Consider the following 23,547-nt stretch of genomic DNA (forward strand, 5'->3'; position numbering starts at 1 on the left):
CTTTTCTATGTTTATTAGGCTAATTTAAATTTTTTGGTTTGCCTGTTCTAATATTTATTCTGATAAACTCTTGTTCCAGTATTTTTTTTTTTTTTAAACTCATGCTGCTTAAGTGTTTTTGGCCTAAAAGTTGATGTTCCCTTGTCACCTATTTTGTGGGACTGTCAGACCCCAATTCCTATCGGCCCAGTGATCTTAGGGGTGAATTATAAGAAGTTTTAAAAAATACAGATTTGGATTTAATTGCCCTAGAGCGTGCTCTGGGTATAGGGGTTTCTAAGAGTGTAATTATAATTTAAATTATAATTCACCAGCCTTAGGAGTTTGGAGGGAAAAGGTAGGGAAGAGAATGTCTAAAATTAGTTCCCACCTCATTTGTTGAGTTCTTAATGCAGGGCTTCTGTGCTGTGCTGATTTTACTCCTGAGGATACCCAGAGCACAGCTCTGAGTTGTAGCAGGTGTGGGAGGAGACGTTTTGTCTTATGGCAGTGGTAGCAGGGAAGCAAGAGCAGAGCGAGAGCCAGCAGTTTCCCTCCTGTTTGATCCTTCCATAGCCATGCCTGCCTGCCTGCCGCTCGGGGCCAAAGCTGCCCCTTCCCTTTCCCTGCCCCCTGCCATCAGGCGTCTTGATTTTCTTCTTGTTATTTTCTTTCCTTGGCCCTCAGTGATGATCTTGGAGGAAGAAGCCAACCGTTAGTGCTAGTTTTAGCAATTAGAACAGGCACCTCCAGACAGTCTTGTTCTCATATTTGTTATAACTTTAAAGACTGATGTCTTACTGATTAAGGGTCTGATCAAAAAAATGCATAGTGGTACCCTCAAGTGCTTCCTCTTTAGAGTTCTTCATTGAGAAAAATAAGCTTTAAAAAAAAAACTAGTATTTCCTGCCTTTAAATAAGGCCCCTGTAACCAATTTTGCAAAGTTAGATTTTTTTTTTTAACATATAAACTATCAGCAAAAGAACTATTCATGTAGTAGGGTTAATATTTCTGTAAATGTGTAATTTGTGCTTAAAAGTTTCATGTTTAGACTAATTTTTCATTCTTAGTGTACTAGTACCTTAAGCTCTGTAAAGAATTTTTGGCTTTTTTAGTATGAACCACATTTATATGTATTTTGCACAGATAGTGGAGTTGGAGCAGGCATTGATTCCTACTATGAATATCTATTGAAAGCCTATGTCTTGCTTGGAGATGACAGTTTTCTGGAACGATTTAATACAGTAAGTTGATCCGATTTTGTATTGACTTTAGAGCCAATTTGAGTGCCAGATTTTGAGAGAAACTCAATTATCTGAGTGACATTCTGAAAAATAACTATTTCTATATGCGTAGTAGTTTTTTTGTCAGTATTCCCTGATGATGTTATGGATAGGGTAAAAGCTACATATATTACAAAAATTAGTTTACAAAGTAGTTTTACTTTCATCTCATCAGTTTTCAAGATCTGCCAGTAAGGAATATAATATGTACATCTGAGTTTTACTAATCTTCATTTTTACAAGGAAGAGAATTATTGGAATAGAGTACTAGTTAGCTTTCTCCTTTGATTTTTTTTTTGAAATCTTGGAAGTTTGTCCTAGTTCATGATCACACCAGGTATGCAGGGCTTTGAAGAAACTTTTGAGTAGTCATTTCAAAAGCAGGCGTGTGAGTCTTAGGTCTGGATCAGAGCCAGAGGCATACTTTCAGGGCAGAAGAAGAGTATTTTTGAACCTGATTAGACTGTATGTGTCTATAATTGAAGGACACTGAAATTAATACAGCAAACTCATTAACTGCATCACTGTATTCTTTTTGAAATAATTTACCATTTCTTTGTCCACCCACGTTACTACGAGACAGTATGTATAGTAGAAGTATGAGAGTTGTCCTGCCTGGGTTTAAATCCTGGTTTTGTGACTTTTGGCAAATAACTTTATACTGTTTGCCTCAATCTCTTATCCACAAAATAGGAGTACTAGTACTATTTATAGAGATCTTGAGAGGATTAAATGAGCTAATGCATATGGGGTGATTAGAACAGTGCCTTAACATCTAGCAGGTACTCAATAATTATTAAATAATCGATGAGTTAGGGGAAAAAACACTACAGTAAGAGCCCTAATAAGTCATCAGTTAGATCATAACAAGATTTCCTTGGAGTGAATGAAGATGGATATTATTTTTGTTGGCTCATTATCATTCAGTGACTCTAACAGGGCAAACTGTCATCAAAGCTGAGAAATAACTAGGAGAAGAAGATAAAAGGAGGAGGAAAATAGTTTTTAAGAGCTTAAAAGGCAGACATAACAGATCATAAGAGTGGCAGCAGTGATTAGATGCATTAGTTTGGGTTGTGGTGAGCACCAGAATATTAACTGAGAAGGGACCAAACGTCCTAGACACGGGAGAAAACGGAACTAATTTTATAATACAAAAGCCTGTAGCTCTATTTCAAGAGGACATAAGAGCACCGTTGGGCCATGAGGGCATCTCCCACAGGATAGCCATGCTCCGACCTACTTCCCTTTGAAGGTCCTGTATTAAGTATAGTCTTTACTATTTAAGTTAAATAACACGGGAGTATATATAGTGTGTTCTGGAAATATTTCTATCTCAAATAATTGAAAAATTAACATAGTTAATAATTCATAAATTTATGTATAAATTTAGGGTTAGTTTCTTCACAGTGCTGTTTAATGACATGGTTCGTTCGGAGTAGTTCATTTCCTTTGCTGAACACGTACTGTGCTCTCTTAGCACTACGAGGCCATAATGCGGTATATCAGCCAGCCCCCTCTCCTGCTCGACGTGCACATCCACAAGCCCATGCTCAACGCTCGGACCTGGATGGATGCGTTGCTTGCCTTTTTTCCGGGTTTGCAGGTAACAAACAAACAAAAACCAAAAACAAAACTCTGCTGTTTTTCCATATTAAAATAAAGCGATTATAATTAAGTGCATTTGCGATCTCTAAAACTGAATTACCAAATCAGAGTCACATTTCAAAACTGTAGTAATCTACATTTTCCTGTCTACGTAATGATTGCAGATAAAAAAAAATCAACTCTTATTAGGTAATTTTGTTGTTGTTTTTGACTTCTAGGTCTTAAAGGGGGATATTAGACCTGCTATTGAAACTCATGAAATGTTATATCAGGTGATTAAAAAACACAATTTTCTACCAGAGGTAAGCAAATAATCTTGGGAATTTTAGTGTACATGTACTGTAAATTGCTGATTTAAAGATACAGATGTCATCTTCAGGGTTGGTTTGTTCTTCGTTATTTACTTTTTCCTAGTTAAATAGTTTAAGTATTTTTAATTTATATGATATATATGTTTTTTCTTTTTGTCATGTGTTCAGAGCAGTCTAGTATAGTGTAATGCTGACATTTTATTAATTTTATGTTTAAAAAAATTCCAAATTAGTATTTCTCAACCTTTTCTAATCCACGACATATTCCATATTGTTTCTTTCTTTTACATACACCCACCAGCTAGGGAGACCTTTTTACTTTTAATTTTCTAAAGCTTATTTTATGAAAATAGTATACACTGAATATACTTCTGCTGACCACACATGCTTCCTGGAAATTTGGGGACTGCCAGCTCTTCTCATGCTGATTGAGAATTATTCTTCCCGGTTTATACATTATATCAGTAATAAATATTCTTGCTAGCTTCATATGGTTAGATTTTAATAGCATCCCTTTTGGCTTTCCAGAAATGTACCATTAAAAGTTTCCAAATTCATGTATGTCCCTGCTTATTCGCTACTTTCTATGAGCTATCTAAACATGCCACCAACTTGAATACTTCCTAAAGTGTTCACTTTAGAAAGTATAGCTTTATTAGCCTTCAGGTGTTTAGAACTGTTCATTGTAGAAAATTCCTATGCATTCAGAATAAACTGAGGTTTCAACTAAGTACATCTTATCATATATGGAGTTTTATTTGGTTCCCATAAAGGTTTTTGTTTTTATTGTTATCTTTTTTTAAAAAAAAAGTTGACTCTGTTATTGAATACATTGCAGGTGAGACTAGTTTTATTTTTAAATACTGTCCTTCCTCATTCCACAGTACTTGAAGCTGTTATTTATTTTATTTTTTTTTAAAGCACTAAAACAATGCTAAAGTAGACATAAGAGACCTCGGGGCTTAATAACTTAGAGAAAAAAGAGATGAGAAAAGAAGAAAACAATTATGTAGAACTATCAGCACCCATGTGGTGGCAATACTCAGTTTCATAGTTTTTCCTAAGCTTCCTAATAGCCAAAATGACAATTTTAAAAATAATTCCCTTTAGTTAGTAAAAATAGCCTTAGCGAAAATGAATTGTGATTTTAAGCAATGAAAATCTTCATTTTATAGGTGAAAACTGTTGATATTTTAATTATTTTTACTTTTTGTGATCTAATTTAAATGCTATATATTCTAGAACTACTTATTAATTTTTTTAAATCACATTTTTATGCCTATTTGAATGTGTTTTTGTCCAGGCATTTACAACAGATTTCAGGGTACATTGGGCTCAACATCCTTTAAGGCCAGAATTTGCAGAAAGTACCTACTTCTTATATAAAGTAAGCTTATTTACCTCTCCTTTTGCCGTTTAGCTCCCATTCTCTGTTGGATATGAGACTCACTGTCTTAAAATAGTAATTAGGTTTTTAAGTCTTTGTTTAATGTTATGACGGTTGTGTATATCACAGTTCTTATTAATCTAGTCCATAAAGTTATTGAAAGATGCCAGAATTGACACTTAAGTTTTATGCCTTTTCAAAGTATTTATGTAAACATTTCTTTAAAGGGAAATTTTATATTCTAGAGCTGCTTTCTAAAGCATGTCTCTTGCCTTCCCTCAATCAGGCAGCCTTTTTAGGCATTAGAAATTTAGTCTAAATGCTAAGTTATACAGTTGAATGGCTTTCTCATTATGTGTTTAAGTAATCCCATAAAGCAGATCCATGGCTTATTTTCAGAGCAGATTCTGTGTAGCTTGTGTTCCAGTGTCTGATACAATGCCTGGCACCTAGTAGGTACTCAATAAATACTTGATAAATGAATGGGTATATGGTAATATATAAGCTATATATACATATATTCTCCTTTTTAATAGGCTACAGGAGACCCTTACTACCTTGAAGTAGGGAAAACACTTATTGAAAATTTAAATAAATATGCTAGAGTGCCTTGCGGATTTGCTGCCATGAAGGATGTTCGTACCGGAAGTCATGAGGACAGGTAACACAATTCCTAATCCCTTTCTTCTGGGTAACTCTGGAACAACACACAATGCGACTATGAGTTAGAATTCAGATACACTTAACGCTTTTACAAAGAGTATTTGAAGATGCAAACTTAGTTCATTGTGTTTATTTTTTAAACTCTCTTGAATAGGCTCATTTAAGATTGTTTGAAAAGTTTATATTTTTATCATAGTGCCTGGCACACAGTAGATGTTCAAATGATTTTTAAATAGATGAATAAATGATGTTAAATATCAGAACTTTGGTTTTAGGAATATTAGGGATGTTGAGGTTATTTTCCTTTGTTAATAGTTTTTGTTATTATGTAAAATGTTAGAAATTGTCACGATAATGATGATCTGGATTACGATTTGTTCAGTCCAGAATTCCTCAGAGACAATGTCGTGAACAATTCTTATTCCGTTGTTAATTTGGAGGGCTGGGGAAGAGCACTAACTATCTGTTTCATTGTGTACGAGATAGACGTAGATGGCGCAAAGTACTGGAAATATGAAAAGCACTCTTAGGTTAATGTGACGTTCACTGACATTCCCGTTATTCTGAGATCACTTATCCCTGGTTATTATAACTGTCCAGAACACAGCAACACATCTCTGAATGAACACTAAAGCTCATTTGTTTATTTGGTTAGTGAATGTTCATTCCACAAATATTTGTCAAGGCATCTTACATGCCAGAGTTATACTAGTTTTTGAGGATTAAAAATGTGAAAACATGTCTTTTCTGTCATTGAATCACTCAGGACAGGTAGATAAACAGTCTTTAAAACATTGTATAAGTGTTTTAAAGGGACAGGAAATACAAATTGGGATGTGAAAGTCCCTGAAAGGTTTCTGGAAGATCCTGTGTCCTGAAGGATGAGCAAGAATTAGAAGAGCTAAAAGCAGTTTCAGGCAGTGGTTAGAGGCCCTCATCTTCTCCAAGTTGTCTCATAGTCCTTCACTCAGAGTATTTAGATAATAGTTTATTAGACTTGGAATTTTCTTCCCTGACCATAGCTGCTGAGAAATGGATAAGTTTCTGAAAGTAAACACACAGATAACAGCGAGTAATGAAAGCAGATAGTTTTTTATCTGTAACATTTATTGACTGCTTCCTATGTTCTAGGCACTCTTCTCATTATGTACTTTTGCTGTTTAACTTATTTAATCTTTACAACAATCCTATGATGTGTAATTTCTATTATAATCTTCATTTTATAGATGGAGAAACCAAGGCACAGAAAGGTTAGGGTACTTGCTCAAGGTGACATGTTAATAAGGTTAAGTCAGAATTTTAATCAAGGCAGATTGGCTTTTGACCACAATACTATACTGGCAGCTCATTCAAGGAACAATAATTAATCACTTACTGTATGCCAGGTACTGTACTTAGGTATAAGGATGCAAAGATAAATTAGAATCTGTAGTCAGTGAAGAAAATAGGTATGTAAAGAAATACTCACAGCCATGTGATATGTGCTGTAGTGGAAAGAGGAGTAGCAAGTTGAGGAATTATAGAGGAAGATGTGATTTATTCTGTTTAGAGAGTTCCAGTTTTTTAAATTTAACAACTTTTCCCACCTACTGAATTTTCCTTATATGACATTGTTTTTGGACCTCTTACCACTGGCTTTGCCCCCTTCTGATTATATTCAGGTGATAGAGTGTCTCTTAAAATATCATGTCCAGAATTAACCACCTCACGACGTGCCTGACACAGCAGCACTGTTACCACCTAGATGCAGGCACCAAGTTGTTAGTTCTCTGTGGGGTTGATGGGCTTACACTCTCTACCCAGTTGATCACCGCTTCATCAGCTCAGTCATGGCCACATTGTGCCTCTCAGCTGCATTTGGTTCAACAAAAGGTTGAGAACTACTAATCATCATACTGTGTTATTAGTTTTTTTAGCAGCTTTGTTATGTTCAACTCATGGTGACCTTATGGTCAGTTGACCTCAGATACTTAACTATGACTAGATGACAAAAGGATGTTCTCCACCGTGCTCTTGAGCAACTGATTTTTTTTTTTTTTAGTGTGAACTTAAAACTTTATCCTTATCCCAGCAAAATTTCATACTTTGTTGTTTTTTTTGTGTGTTTTTAGACAAAAAAGAGCTTGAATCTCATCTCAGTCATCTAATATTTTAGCTGAACTACCTGTTTTTAGTGATCTACGGTTTAGATAAGCATGCCTTAAAAAATTTTCATCTGAATTTTTGGGAAGAATGTTGGAAAGACACGGCATGGCATGGCACCTGGGCGCTTTCGATTACAAGCCCTTTGCATTCGGTGGCCTACTTCCCACAGATCTGCCAGTGCTGTCGTCTGGCTCACCGGTGTCCACACTCACACACAGTTTTCAAAATGGAAATATCTGTTTTTCCCTAATAGATGATCACTGGAAAGAATTTAAATGGCCAAAAGAATATGAAAATCTTCCCTACGACACTTTCCCTACTTGCCCACCCTAAGAGAAGCACTGTTGGCAATTTGACACATTTTTAATGACTGTGTTTGCATTTGTTTATATGTTTATTGTTTTTTAATATAAATTAGATTATATAAGATACCCCACTTGCTAGGTTTACCCAACTCATACTGTAGTGATCTTACCATGTCTCTATTCTTTTCCAAGTGTTTACAAATCATTTGTTTCGTTATCAGTTCTAGAATTTGCTAAAAATCAACATCTTGCTCACGAGTCTGCAGTTCTCAAGCATTTGCTCATGATAACTGTCAGTCCTCCAGAAAAATGTCAAATTATCGAAAGTGTATTGCAGGTTGACAGGGAAGTATTTTATTGTTCTATAAAGATAAACACCCAAAATGTTTAAAAAGTTTTGAAACATTACAGGTGAGTTTTTGTTCCCAAATAAAACATCATTTATGTGTAGGACAAATAATGATAGCCCTATTTTTGAATTCGTATGTATGCCAGGTTCTATGCTATATAATTGGCATACAGGATCTCATTTAGTTTTTACACTAATATTAGGCATGTAATTGTTATGTCCTTTCCAGAAGAATAAACTAAAGCTCACAGTCTTTATAGCTTGTCTCGTAGAGAGTCAGAGGGAGGTCTCTTCTATTTCTAAAGCCCCTGTTTTTTACCACTGTGTTCCACTGCCTCTCCAGTTCATTATTTAGTAATGCATTTTAAACTTGCATTCGATTTAAAAAATTTTTATTGAGGGCCTACTGTGTGCCAGGAATTGTGCTTGGCCACAGCTGTGAAACTATGCAGCCTGTCCAGTAAACAGGTTATTTATTACTGCCCAAAACTAGAATGCTTTGGGAGATAATAATTTAATTAAATTTCAGGTTGCTATAACTCCATCTAAAAGCTGTGCTCTTTTTCTGCCACTTTTAATTTTATTAAAGCTTTTCTTAAAATGTTTATTAAAACATTATCCCCTTATTTCTTCGTATTCCCTTCTTGACAGGTATTTAAAATTTACAAAGTTATATATAGTCCATGTGATTTTGTGTTGTATTTTTTTATGCAATTTTTGTAAACAATTTTCTTTACCTTTAAAGCCTTCTTGTTTATCACTGAAATGGCTGCATAATAAATTCCATCAAATTATATTTTTTCATCTAGTTCAATTAATATTAATTGAAGATTATATGGTTCTCAGCAGTAAAGTTTATCTGCATTACCTCTCTGCTATTGGTTTTCTATAGAAGGAATGGAAAAATCTTCCTCGTTGGAAAGCCAATGGGAAAATCTTGTCTGCAGTATTGACAAGATTTGGTGTACCTATGTGGTAGGCAGCCCCTCTGGTCTTTATTTCCTTGGAAAATACCTGGAGTCAAGGCTGTTACCACCAGGAGATAGAGAGATTCCATAATTCCTTGGACATCTAAATTGGTGTAGATAGGGCTGTTGACCTTGACTCTGTGGCTTTCAGAAAGATGATTTGGATACTTTTATGTTCTTAGATGTATTTGTGACCTTTTATTTTAGAATGGATTCATTCTTCTTGGCTGAAATGTTTAAATATCTTTACCTGTTATTTGCGGATAAAGAAGACATTATTTTTGACATAGAAGATTACATCTTCACCACAGAAGCTCATCTGTTACCTCTTTGGCTCTCTACTACAAATCAAAGCATCTCTAAGAAGAACACAGTAGGTTATGTTTTTGAATCAAATGTCTTATTCTCTTTTTTACTTCTCTGTGTTTGTTTTATTTTTCCAAGCGACAAGTAATCCATGACTAGAATTCAATAAATGTAGGAGGAAAAGTACACGATGTTTTCTTATTTTTCCTTTTTATTGCATCCTATATACACTTACATTTTATTTAATGTTTCCTTTGAACAAACTATAATATTAAGTAAAATAATCATTTTCATTCACATACCATTCTTTTATGTTGTAGACTTCAGAATATACAGAACTGGATGACAGTAATTTTGACTGGACTTGTCCAAATACTCAGATTCTGTTCCCTAATGACCCATTGTATGCTCAGAGCATTCGTGAACCCTTGAAAAATGTGGTGGATAAGAGCTGTCCTAGAGGCATCATCAGAGTGTAAGATGTCTTATTTTATATATGTTTATGTCACAGTTCTTGATAAATGACAGAGAACGTAAGGGACATATAACCAAGAAGACATTCATTTAGATCAAAATGTTGAGGTATGTAGTTATCATTGACTAAAATAAAAATTACTGGTAAAGTTAGATAGCAAAGTTTATTCTGTAATAATGTCTTTTTTATTATGGAAATTTTCTGTCTTTTATTTAATGAACTAAGTAATAATACTGGCAGCAAATAATAGTTTTCAACTTGTGTAGCTCATTTTTATACAGAATATTTTCATCAAATATTTTCATGTCTTGTAAAGTAGAAAATGTTTTTCCTTTTACATGTAGTTTTTATGTAGTGCAAATATAGTCTTTGTTTAGTTTGATTTTATTTTTTGATGAGGTAGTTATTCTTGGATGTTAATACAAGTTTTGCCTTAATGAGTTCATTTTCTTCCAAATAGTTACATTAGAAAGACCATTATTAGGAAATAAAAATAAAATGTTAAAGTGAATATTGGCATTCACTTATATAACTATTGTTTCGCCTTTAAAATACTGGGAGAAAAATCTGTTTTTTTGAGGAAGATGGCAGTAATAACAAATCCCAGAGCCAACCTGTTCTGTACTTTCAAATGGTCATAATTCTGATGAGTAATACTACCTTATAGGTAATATATATGATTTTATAACTGTAAAACATTATATTTGAAAGCTGTGCTACTTATTAATAACCTGTTACATAGGCAAATACCTATTTCCAGTTATTCCATTTTTACTAGTTCTAAAACTAGCAATTTTGCAAATATCTAACATTATTTTTATTTGCTTTATGTTTTTCCCCAGTTTTGATTTGTAGTTTTTTAAGCCTTGCCTATAATTACTTTTAGCAGAGAGGAGAGTTTCAGGAGTGGAGCTAAACCCCCTCTGAGAGCCAGAGATTTCATGGCCACTAACCCTGAGCACTTAGAAATCTTGAAGAAGATGGGGGTGAGTTTGATTCACCTCAAAGACGGGAGAGTCCAGTTGGTTCAACATGCAATCCAAGTAAGACATCGCTGTACTAATCAGATTCCATCTCTGCCCTTTCTGGTCTCATTAGTTTTAATAAGATAATGATATTTGGCTTTTTAAAAAATTTTAATATGTGATTTAAAGTTAGATAATCAGAATTTTAAGACTTGGAAATATTTTGGAAAGCCATATAATTTAACCCCTTCATAGTATAAACCAATTAAATTACAAGTAGTTATGTAATTTGCTTAAATTAATAAAGTCAAATGTAGGACTCAGATCTAAGTTTTCTGTTTCTCAGTCCCTTGTATTTCTACTATTTTTTTAGAGCATAATCTTAAGAGCTAATAGTTTTAATATTTATATCTCTATATTTTATACTATTTTAGTTTCTAAACAGCTGCAGAATCTTAAGTATTTTATTCAGTATAGAAATCAAAATTTGCATTTATTTGTCTAGTCCTAGGAAAGATAACATGCCTTTTTGTGAAATTTTTATTGATTTTTAAAAAGTTTTTGTAACGTGAGATCTTTAAATTATTCACCTTATTAGTATATTAATTCTGAGAAAACTACATAGTTTGCTAAATAATTTCAACCTAGAACCATAATCAGGTATCCCTAAATCTCAAGTTCAGCCTTCACACAACCTTACCTTCCCGTCAGATTCCTGTCTCATCTCTGTTCTTGCCACATCCGTCCTTACTTAAAGAGTATTCTGCCTGCTTCCTCAGTAGTGAGAGTGGCAGTTCTAATAACACTGATTTCATTTAGGTGACATAATTGCCATCCAGTGACTTCTTAATCCTTATGTGATCGAACTTTCCTGTAACTGCTGACTGACCTCTTTTTAAAACAACCCTCTTTTGGGCTCTAGGACATTCCATAGCGTATGTCTTTCCACTTTTCTGTTCATTGCTTTGAAGCTGCCTTTATAGCTCTTCTTCCTTGGCACAACCGCTCAGTGTAGGCACTGCCAAAGAATCTGGATCATGCTCTTTTCTCTCTACTCTTCTTTAACAGTTCCATCTGTTTCTACAAGCTCAGCTGCCATCTTTGTACGCTTGATTTCTTAGATATACATATGTAACCCTGATTCCTAACTTTACTCTTAAACCCAACTTTGATTTACCTGTCATACATTTCTGCATCTCAGTCTCAGTCTGTCCAAACCTGAATTCTCTCTTCCTGCCCTCACCTCTGTTCATCTCTCCTCCTTTTTGTTCTCCTGTGACCCTGTTATCATTCACTTAAGTCACCAAAACTAGAAATCTTAGGATAGGCTTGACCGTCTCTATCTCCTCACTCTTCTCTATCCTCTAACTCCTATCAAGTTGGTCTCATTGTCTTTTTCTGTAAAGTGTCAGGAATTCATCTTTTTCTAGTCAGGTGTTCTTCAGCTTTTCTACATTAAGACTCAACTCAAATGTCTTTCTAAATATTTCCCAGACCCACATTGGCAGAATCGGCCATTCCCTTGTCCACTTTCCCACTTGAAAAATTTTTTCAAAGCTAATTTTACATGTTTCTCTCCTCTAGATACAAACTTCTTAATGTAAAAATCTCCCCAGTGCTTAATCAAGTGCTGGGATATAATATGTGCCTGATAAATATATTTTGAACTTAGTCTGGTTGTTGGTTCATAATTTCAAAGAAGAGAAGTATGGATCAGGTAGGAGGGAAAAGGGGAAAGAGTGGAGAAAGCAAGCAAAGTCAGCCTTTGATCATTGGATGGAAGTGCAATTCTCAGTTTGTATCAGAAGTGCTTTATAGAATAGCGAAAGAGATACTGATAAAAATTACACGTGAAATTTTCAGAAAATATTTCCAGAAGTAATATTTTTTGGGGAAAAATTGGGGCATAAATACTTGGTAGAAACCAAACTGAAAGGAAAACATTTAGAGTAGAAGGCTAGAGTGTAATAATACTTAAGAAATCAAAAAGTTGAACGTTTCCAGAAAGAAATAAAAGTCTCTGTTTCTTTCCTAGGCTGCTAGTTCAATTGATGCTGAAGATGGCTTGAGGTTCATGCAGGAGATGATTGAATTGTCAAGTCAGCAGCAAAAAGAACAGCAGCTACCTCCACGAGCTGTACAAATTATTTCCCACCCATTTTTTGGCAGGGTGGTATTGACTGCTGGACCAGCTCAGTTTGGGCTAGACCTGTCTAAACATAAAGAGGTATGGGCACCTATAATATATGCTTGTGGAAATTGAATGTTAAAATGTTTTTAAGTACTATCTAATTTCTTAGTCTGTTTTCCAATTTGGCATTTCTAATTTATTTTAAAAACATAAATATTCAATGTCCCAGAGTAAAATAAGAGCATATCTTGAAAATTTTGAGCATGATTTATACATACAATGTGTTTATAGGATTTTACTTAACATATTGTTCGGGTACTATCCAATTCTTGTTCTGTTCTCTAATTTAATACCTTAAATTTATCTAAAAATGGTTTTCAGATTTTTTAACAACTATTAGAACCTTTCTTTGAACAAAAATCTGACTCACAGGCTTAATGTAGGGAATAACTAAAAGCAGAGGTCCTCAAGTGGCTGTGGAGAGCAGATGCTGAGGTTCATCTGAGCAAACTTGGAGGACCACTGTGTTCATCCATTCTCTCAGTTTTAATATAGGGAACAAAGACTTACGTGGCCTATCAGTTCACAGGTTCATCTAACTTATTGTAGAGCTGGGACCAGAACCTAAGTATCTTAGTAATCTAAAGGTTGTGTTGTTTGAACTATATTACCCCTAATTTAGACATTTTCTAGTGTGTATTTTAAAGCTATGTAGGTTTATAAATTGATTCATCCATTCAACAACTCTATTGAGCCCCTCCTATATTCTAGGCACTATTTTAGATGTTGGCTGTTTATCAAGTTTACAAAACCAGTGAAGATCTGTGCCCTCGTGAAATTTACATTCTAAAGGAATATTAAAATATCTTTATACCAACATCTTTCAAATCACTTCTCTTGTGGATTTCGTTTGCCTAGGAAGAACTGCTTGCAGATTCATGTAGACAAAATCTATTTTTTTCCTCTTTCAAAAATTTTTCCAGTAACTAGCAATGGTTTTAAAATGGTTGCCTGCTGTTGTAGGCGTGAATGTATAGTAAATCTACCTGCAGGCTCCAACTTTACCACTTACTGTGTCTTTGAGCAAATTCTGTAACCTGAGTCTCAGTTTCCTGCTATGTAAAATGAAAATATTATCTGTATTTTTTCATTCAGGGTTGTTATAAAGATCAGGTTTAGTAATTGCTGTAAAAAATGCTTTATAAACTGCCAAGTACAATAGCAATATTGGTTGTGTGCTGTGATATGCAAAAAGCTCACAACAAAAGTTTATGCTAAATATATATTGGATATGTTATCATTAGAAAAGAAACGAGCTCTAGGTACTGAATTTTATTTAAAGACTAGATAGTGATTTGAGAAGATAAAAGAATATTTAAGGTGTTACTCTTATTTTTGACAGACGAGAGGATTTGTTGCAAGCAGTAAACCATACAACGGTTGTTCAGAGCTTACTAACCCCGAGGCAGTGATGGGGAAAATTGCTTTGATACAAAGAGGACAGTGCATGTTTGCAGAAAAGGCTCGCAACATCCAGAATGCCGGAGCCATTGGTGGCATTGTTATCGGTAAGTCGTCCACCATACCATTCTGTCGACCAAGAGGAGAAAAATTTTAGGAGTTTCCCTTTTATTTTCCAAAATCGTATCAAAGAGTTTGTCATACTCTTTTTACTTCACTAAATGGCATAACGGATAGGTAATCTAATGAGTGTTAACAATTTTTATGTATCTCATATTTTTTTTGAAAGTCTAGATCTAGTTTCTGTACATTAATGCCAGTAAAGTACTTGGGGTCAGGTATGAAGGTGGGATAGTGGTGAGTGGTAAAAACAGCCAACACTACAGATAAGAAAATGTGCCCATGAGATCCACATCCCCCTTAGGGCAAGAATTACATCCTGCCACCTGCCGTGGGAGTCTCTGAAAATATCCATTCCACCACAGAGATGCAGGCTTCGGAGTCAGACACAGGATGGTTCAGTTCCTGGCCCTGCCACAAAATTGTGGTGTAACCTTGGCCCAGCTTTACATTACTTATATTCAGTAGAATATTTTTGAGTTCTGGTGAAATTGATAATAAGTATCTTTTAGGTGGCTATAAGGTTTGAAAATAATATATATAACATTTCTTAGCATAATAGCATAATATCATAGGTATAAGCACTATTTGCTAGCAAATTTTTATCTCTTTGGGTCTTTCCCCACTGAAATTACAGACTTTCAGATAATTCACTCACGTATTTGAACCAGCATGCTTTGCTTTTTTATCTTTCATAGAAAATCACTTATATCATGACAAGCAGGCCATGACTATAAGGGAAAATATAAATATTTCTGTGCTTTAAGTAAATAAGAATTTACATTCAGAAAGAACTGGAAGACCCAAGGGCACATCCTAATTGTGAAGTTAGTTCTTCTGTGTAGCTCCTCTCACAGAGGAAATCCATTTTAATTTTTTCTTTCTAATTAGGATAGATTTCCTTTTTGAATTCAGGGTAAGTAAAAATTAAGACATTTAAAATATTATTATTTCAGTAAAAAATTATTTACTATTCCTTTTGATTATCCCATATGGGCACTCCGATGTTGATTTAATGAATGCATAAATTTAAGTATTAGAAGAAATTCTGCTTAGTAACTTTAATCAGTGGGTAAATAAGAGGCAATGATCCTTATTCTTAGAAATTTTCATTTTTAAAGGGCAACTTGTGACATCTTTCCCCTAAGTATTTTTGTTCCTGATGAGGCATTTTGTTTATTTTTTACTGCTTTTAATTGTATATAAATGAGCAAACTGGGACTTAGTTGTTTTTTATTGCAAACACTAGAAGTACAAATTATCTCAGCAATCATTTGGATGCAAGAGACAATTTAAGCTCGTTTAAGAAGGGAGGTTTGTTTACTATGTGGAAATGAATTATTTTCATGGAATATAAGAGTAAGAAATATAACTGAGCATTCTAAGGAAGTAGAAGTGGGAAGGTAGAATCATTAGGAACCATGCTAGCTCGCATTTTTTGCATCTCTGTCTCTGGTCTTCCCGGAGATACAGACAGCAGAATGCTGCATGTCTCTGCAGTTCTGCTTCATTATCCAGCTTCTCAACAGCCTGCTCCCTCTCCACTCCCCAGTTCCAAAATGTCCATCCCCACTGCTACCTGAAACAGTCTTTCTGCGTGCAGCTTCTAGGTCCCCCAGAAAGACTGAGGTTCAGGTAGCCATCCTTTGTCTACTCAGTTATTGGTTAAGGGGGTGAATCCTGCATAGTGTTCTCCACTTAGCAGGGCCCGTCGGAGCAAACTCCTGAGAAGGACAGGCAGGTTCTCCAGGGAGACTGGCGCGTGAGATTAGGGATGGGCATGACGGCATTGCCAGAAAAACAGTACTTAGCAGCCCTACTACTGTTATTTAACCAGTGTAAAATAGCAGTAGTACGTAATTCAACTTACAGAGGAAAAACCATTCTAGTCATCATTATTATTTGTGAATAGTATATAAAAAACTATCAATTTGTAGTTTTGCAAAAGAAAATAATGCCAGTAGAAGAAATTGTAAAGAACAATGAAATTTTATTCATAGTTCTGTCTTTGTTGTCTACATCTTTAAATTTTTTTATTTCTAGGCTTTTTCATAAGCATATGAAATTTTTATAGTCATAATCATAGAATTTTGTATTCTCCCTTTTTCATGTAATAATACTTTGTTTTTCTGTGTGTGTTCCATCATTATAATTTACTTCTAATAGTTGACAGTTCACAATCATAACTAGCACTCCAGTAAACTTCTGTGGGCATTGGTCATTTTGCTGCTTTTGAATTATTTCCTCAGGATTAATTTCTAGGAGTAGAATTAGCGGGCCCCCAAAGTATGTTTGTTTTTACGGTTTTTGGTGCATAAAATTAATGCCGCCAACAGGTAAAAATCGGTAAAGACTGGTAGATAGACCTTTTTAATGGACTACTGTTTCTGTGTTTTCTGTATCCGTTTTCTGGCTAGATGACAATGAGGGGAGCAGCAGTGATACTGCCCCTCTGTTCCAGATGGCGGGCGATGGCAAAGACACAGATGACATCAAGATCCCCATGCTGTTCTTATTCAGTAAAGAAGGGAGCATCATACTGGATGCTCTCCGGGATTATGACGAGGTGGAAGTGCTCCTTTCTGACAAAGCAAAAGATCGAGGTAAGAATCAAAGTCATTTGGTTTTCATACAGTTTAGCATTAATTTTACCAATTTGATAACAAACGTGAGTCACAGAAAATTATTTTTGATTCACTGGTAAAATAAGTAAAATTTTTAGAAGATGGTTTCAAAATATATTTTTCTTTTGGAAATAAGAGTAGTGAAACATTTATTTGGCTTTGTTTGCCAAGTTAGGATGTTTTTAGAATTATATTTTAATATGTAATATATCATTTTTGCTGTGATTCTGCTCAGTGATAAAAATACAAGAGATTACATCAAGAGAGTCATTTTAACATCCACAGATCTTTACCACTGAATTTCACTAATATTACATCTTAACATTTCTTTTATAAGGTATAAAAAGAGATTGTATAGAATGGTGTTGTATACAATATAATAGTAATTGGGTTTCACCAGGCCACCTATAATCAAATGACCACTGTCATGGTGATGGCAATAGAAATCTAGCAGCTTCTCTCCACTGACATCTATTTATAGATGGCTGAAGAACAAGATAGCACGCCTTGTTAATTCATGAGAGTATATTGTTCTCTGTAGGCCAAAATGTTTGTTAGTAACTTGAAAGCTCTTTAAAACCCAAATTACTGTATAAATGTGAGGTCTTACTAGTATTCTTTTGTAGTTTCACACCCAGCGGTAGGGAGGAATGAGGGAAAGTGAACCATCAGACACAGACTGTGATCCTGCTCATGATGGCAGCCTTTCTTATCCACTGGAGACACATTCAGAGCTATACTCCTCCCATCCTTCTTAAATGGATAAAGTTGTATAGTGTATATAGGATTGTTGAATCCCCTGGGATGTTTGTTTAACAGATGTGTAGGGAACTGATTCAATTCATTATAACCTCCAAATGGAACAGTAAAAAAAAAGTTTAGCAGTAATCTAATACTAGCCAGATCAAGTTTTGTCTTGTCTTCTTGTATTGCCTTATTTGAGGTTCTTTCAAACGTTAACTATTTAAGAGCCGTGGAATGAGTAAGATATTTGTACGTAAGGATGTTATAGATGGAAGCTGAATGGATTAGAAGGGATTTCTAATCTTCTTTAGCCCTCTTATGTACCTGATGTTTTTTCTGAGCCCTTTTTCTAAACTCAGGTCTTCCTTCCTACCTATATGCATTTAGGCACAACAGACACAGGCAAATTATTATTCCATGTAACTCTTTAATGCCTTTGCTTTTTCCCCCCTGTTCTGTGCTACCATTGGAATTTCAGCAGCAATATTAAAAGGTAAAATGATTCCAAGCTACATTATTAATAGTAGTAAGTATCTTGCATTAATAAGCCTTAAATTATATATATATGTATATATGTATATGTGTATGTGTACATACACACATACATAACACGTGAGTGCGCACATGTACATATATATATAATTTTGTTTCAGCGGATACCATGATAATATCTGGTTTAATATAATTAGATTATTTTCATGTCTAGTCAGTGGTCCCATAATACTTTATTGATCCTGTCATAGCAAATCCTATAAATTAAATATCCCATATAATATGAATTCACTAGTCTGTGTCCATGCAAGAGTCACTAACAAAGACGTCGTTTTGGCATGTATTACTTTTGATCACTTTTTGACTACAATGTAGACTATTTAAAATATCAGCTTGTTTTAAAAGCTCCTGTTTGTAGAGGTGCATGGGGTTAGGACTCTGAGATTATGTGAAAGCATGTGTTTCCTGTAGCAGAGATAGGATATATGAAAAGATAAATTCTACTACTACTACCAAAAAAAAAAAAAAATTATCTGAACAGTATTATTCCCTTAAGAACCTTGCAGTAAAGGAGCATTTTTAAACTATATATATTTTAAAGTTTATTGGCTATAAATTTATTGAACTGTGATTTTATTATAAAGTGAGATTTTGATAAAGTTTTTAAAAATTCCCCTTCTTTCAAGAACTGTACAGCTATATTAACTAAATCAGTAACAAATTGTAGTATAATTTTCAATATTTATCAGTGTAACAAAAATCAGTGATAATAGTTTTATTAAATTAACTACTTTATTCACTTAGGAAAATATCCTAAGAAGTTAATGTCTGTAATGGTTATCATTAATTTGTGCTGTGCCATTACTGCATGCATACATGTTTCTCTTCTGCGTCAGAATCAGCTGATGGACTTGTTAAAAGTATAGCTTACTGAATCCAACTACAGAATATTGAATCAGACTCTCTGAACGCGGTGGATCAGAATCTGAAATTTTAAATAAGCATCCCTGGTAATCGTGCTCAGCTACACTTTGAGAAACACTGAACAAGACCAAGGGGGCACCTCTTGTTTATTGCCCAGCTAGCTGTCTGGGCATATTGTACCATCAAGGGTACTAGATAGGATTATGGAAGTACACTAGATAATAGCATCCTTCAGATCTGAACAACAAAATGTCCTCCAGATTGCCCTTTCTAAAAATCTCATCCCACAAATACATATTCCCTTATAAAGTCACATAGTTTTGACTGAGCAATTCTTCCCACATATTAATACAGAAAATAGAAGCCCTAGAATAAGCCCCCACTCCCACCTTTTTATTCTGATGATAAGTCCCAGCCATTAATACAGAAAAGTCTGCAATAGTCCTATCTGCTGGCAGAAGTGTCCAGATACCTTATTACAGTCATCCCCCCTTCTCCGTAGTTTTGCCTTCCATGGTTTCAGTTACCCATAGTCAGCCACAGTCCAAAAATATTAAATGGAAAATTCCAAAAAGAATTCATGTTTTCAGTTGCTTGCCTTTTTGAATGTGAATCATCTAGCGTATCTACTCTGTATACACTCCCCACCCATTAGTCACTTAATAGCCAGATCAGTTATCAGATATTTTGGAAGACCATATTTACATAACTTTTATTACAGTATATTACTATAATTGTTCTGTTTTATTATGAGTTATTGTTAGTCTCTTACTGTGGCTAATGTATAAATTAAACTCTATCATAGGTATTATGTTTGGGGAAAAAATGATACATATGGGGTTTGGTACTATCTGTAGTTTCGAATGTCCACTGCGGGGCTTGGAACGTGTCCCCTCGATAAGGGGGAAAACTGTGCATATTCTTCGTCAGAAGCAAAGAATTAGTAATTTATCAAGTGGAGATGGTGCTTCTCCAAGTCAAACCAGTCACACTTCCAAAGGTTAAGTGAGCCATAGGAGTTTTCATACCACATCTCTCACGTGTCTCATCTTTCCAGAATGTCAGGTTTACAAAGGTGCTGGATGCTAATTCCAACTCTGTGCCCACAGACAAAATCTAAATAGAAACAGTTTATAAGAATCAATTTTTTTCTCTTGTTTCTCAAGGGGAAAAAAAAAAATCAAGCATTTTAAAGTTTCAGGACATTATCATGCTTGCAGGTTGCAGAAGCCGCAGCACCCGCCATGCCTCGAGAGCGGCGGACAGGTTTTCAGGGCCTCTCCTCTATCTGCGTCTGCTATAGAGAGACACAGAAAATGGAGGAAAGAAAAGAAAAGGTCCCCTGGTTTAAACGGGTCAAGATTTAAGCCTGGCAGTGTTAGTCACTTGTCCTAAGATCGTCGCCCACTGAAGTTGATGGGGTAAACGAGTCCCGAAGTTGAACTTTAGAACTTAGATTGCTGTTGAAAGGGATTCAGTTCTGAGGAGAAAAATCGGTATGTATGCACGTGACCTCTTTGGCAGGAAAGGAGCATCCCGGTCATTCTTGGTAGCAGAATCGATTCTTTCCTACCCTCCCTCCTCCAGCCACATGTAGCGTGTTTTCTCACGCATTTTTGCATGGGCGAGATCACACCCCTCCTTTTGGAAATGCCTCTCAGGTCCTGTCTCTGTGCCCATGGCCCTTTGCTTCTTTGAGAACAGTTAGCCAACCTAGCTATCCAGTTTAAATGCCATCATCTTTATGAAATTTTATCTTATCTCGTAGGTAAAATTGAAGGTTGTCTTTTTGATATCGTTCCACTTTGACATTTGTATTACATTTTACTTCTTTACCTGCTTCTCATTTCTGCATTCCTTGTTTTCAGTAAACACTGGTTACAGAGATGAATGAATGATTATAGAACAGCCAGTCTCTAAGTCTTTGCCTAAGATTCCATTGTCCTTTTATTATTAAAACTTAATTTTCTTTTCTTTGTATCTGGAGATTTTCTTCACGCTTTTTTTGCTTCCTCTGTTTCTGGCACATCGTTCCGGAATTTAACTCTGTGGTCAGTTGTTTGCTTATACAACTGCAGAACTCCACCTGGTGACAACAGGCACCTCGGAACGGAGCCCGTGGCAGCGTGGCAGACACTCCTCTCTTTCTGTTGTACTTCTCCAGGCGCCATTTTTACTTTAATGATCGTTGCCTCTTTGCTATATATCAAATATTTATGTATTTTGATCTGTTCTGGACTTGCTCTTTTCCACTAATCTCTTCATTCTGGTGCCAATTATAAAACAGTTTGCTGTTTTGAATACATTTTAATATCTGAGAAGGCAGCTCTTCCCTAATTCTTTTCAGAACTTCTTGATTTCTCTTTGATGTATATTCTTCCACAGGAATCCAGAAATAATTTAAAAATAATTCTTTCTGGTCCCAAAAGTAAAACAAAAAGAAGTAGAAATGAGATTTATTTTGGATCATATAATTGCACACTTTCCATGTAAATGGGAAAATTTTGTTAAATATTGAGACTTTCCATCCAGAAATATACACTTGTAAATTTAGTCGGATCTTGTTTTATGTTTTCATTAAGATTTTGTAGAATTAAGCAATATGGGCCTTGTATCTTTCATAATAAATTTAATTCTGTGTTTTGTTGCCTTTTATTTTCATTATGAAAAGACCAGTTACTGCTGCTATATAGGGGTTATTGGTATTTGCCTATTTATTTGATTTTTACCCTTTTAATCAAATTCTTTGATCTTAATAGTGTTTTTAAAAATTGAATTGCTTCGAGTATAAGTGTGCAACACAATCTGCAAATACAATTTAATCTTTCCTTTTCCTATATCTACACTGACTACTCCATTATCCTATTGTATCAGTTAGATTTCCAAAATAATATTGTATAATATGTAACACTAGGGTAATTTTTTTGCCAAAAGCAGAAGCTATATATCTAGATGAAGTAGCCCTACACCTTTTCCTATGCTTGTAAACTAGATTAATACAATCTAGAAAATTTGAAGGGTTGTTTTGTTTTGGTTCTCCCTTGAATTTAGGACAGCCTAGCATAAATGAACTCGAAGCAGCCAGCTCCCTTGTTTATTTCTTTGGGTGGCACCCTGGTTTTCTTAATTGTCTCATTAAAATGTATCTTTTTCACAGCTTAGAAGAGAGAATGTGTAGGCACTCCTCCCCCTCGCTGTCCCTTTCCTCCAGCACACATACCCTCCGATCTTAAACCTCTCTGGGCAGGTAATCCTGCCTAGTTGGCGTGTACGTACGCACTCACCTGTATCTTCCTGCATGCCTTTATTTTCTTCAGATTTTCTGGTTTTAGAATTGGTCCGTCTTCCCTTTCTTCTCTGACTACTTATTTTGCAAATCTCAGTTCGTGTCATTTTCCGAAGGAAACCCTCCAATCTCCTTATTCTTTCCTAACCCCATAACAAGTGTCACAGAGTTCTATATTTGTTTTGTGTGATTCTTTGTAAATGTCATTTTCCCCAGCTGAGCTGTGAGATCCATAAGGGCAGGTCTGGTGTTTGTTTTAGCCTTTTTCCCCCTCGCACCTTACACAGTGCTGCCCCGTAGTGGACACTCAGGAGACGTTTGCTGACCGACCGCAGAGGCAGCATGTGGGCGTCAGTGCTATTTCAGCATTTTCTTGTAGGAATCCTCCATGAAACACCTCTAGTGCTTTCATTGTGCATTCATTACAAGGGGTTTAACCTAGTATTCAGGCTTCTGGTGGATTTTAGAATGGTTATAAATCATAGATCAACAATAATGAAGTTGAAGTTTGATGAATAATCTCAGTTCTTGGCTTTATGAAAATATGTTACTTAATCACATTAAATCATCCCAAATTTTGTATTATCTGCATTTTCATGGCCTACTGAATGGGAATTTTACTTTCCAAAACAATGTTATCTTAAAATATAGCAATGATATGTGCTGTTTAAAATTTATTCTGTTTAATATGTTCTCATGTACAGGCTTTCCTGAATTTAGACATTTAATAAATATTTGACATACAATGCAAATAAATATGCATTTTAATTGTATTACCGTTCAGTGTATTTCTTAGCATTTACTAAATGTCCACTGAAGGCAGTCTTATCGTTATTAGGTATTCCTTTCAATTTGGAACAGCGTATATTTTCTAATGTCCCATTTGCAAAATGAATATAAAGAAAAATGTGATTGCATTATTTATTATAAGGCAGTCTTTTACTCTTTAGTATTAATGTTCACTGTTCTGCATTAACATGATTTTTCTTTAACTTTTATGTCTTCATTTTATTGCAAAAA

General features: G+C 35.0%; 1 protein-coding gene across 2 annotated transcripts in view; it reads left to right on the plus strand.

Annotated features, from left to right (window-relative positions):
* Positions 1–23,547, plus strand: part of EDEM3 (ER degradation enhancing alpha-mannosidase like protein 3) — a 50,763-nt gene that overhangs the window by 23,248 nt on the left and 3,968 nt on the right. Inside the window, exons 9-19 of one of the 2 annotated variants that reach the window (XM_039881248.1) lie at positions 1,127–1,224; positions 2,744–2,869; positions 3,090–3,173; positions 4,486–4,569; positions 5,106–5,230; positions 9,207–9,372; positions 9,626–9,780; positions 10,667–10,823; positions 12,781–12,972; positions 14,279–14,444; positions 16,875–17,060. In XM_039881248.1, coding sequence (XP_039737182.1) covers positions 1,127–1,224; positions 2,744–2,869; positions 3,090–3,173; positions 4,486–4,569; positions 5,106–5,230; positions 9,207–9,372; positions 9,626–9,780; positions 10,667–10,823; positions 12,781–12,972; positions 14,279–14,444; positions 16,875–17,060 — 1,539 coding nt within the window. The remainder of the gene's footprint in view (positions 1–1,126; positions 1,225–2,743; positions 2,870–3,089; positions 3,174–4,485; positions 4,570–5,105; positions 5,231–9,206; positions 9,373–9,625; positions 9,781–10,666; positions 10,824–12,780; positions 12,973–14,278; positions 14,445–16,874; positions 17,061–23,547) is intronic. The other variant, XM_039881249.1, reaches the window with a different exon arrangement.

This window comes from Pteropus medius, unplaced genomic scaffold (genome assembly GCF_902729225.1).
Source record: "Pteropus medius unplaced genomic scaffold, Ma_sr-lr_union100, whole genome shotgun sequence".
Lineage (NCBI taxonomy): Eukaryota > Metazoa > Chordata > Mammalia > Chiroptera > Pteropodidae > Pteropus > Pteropus medius.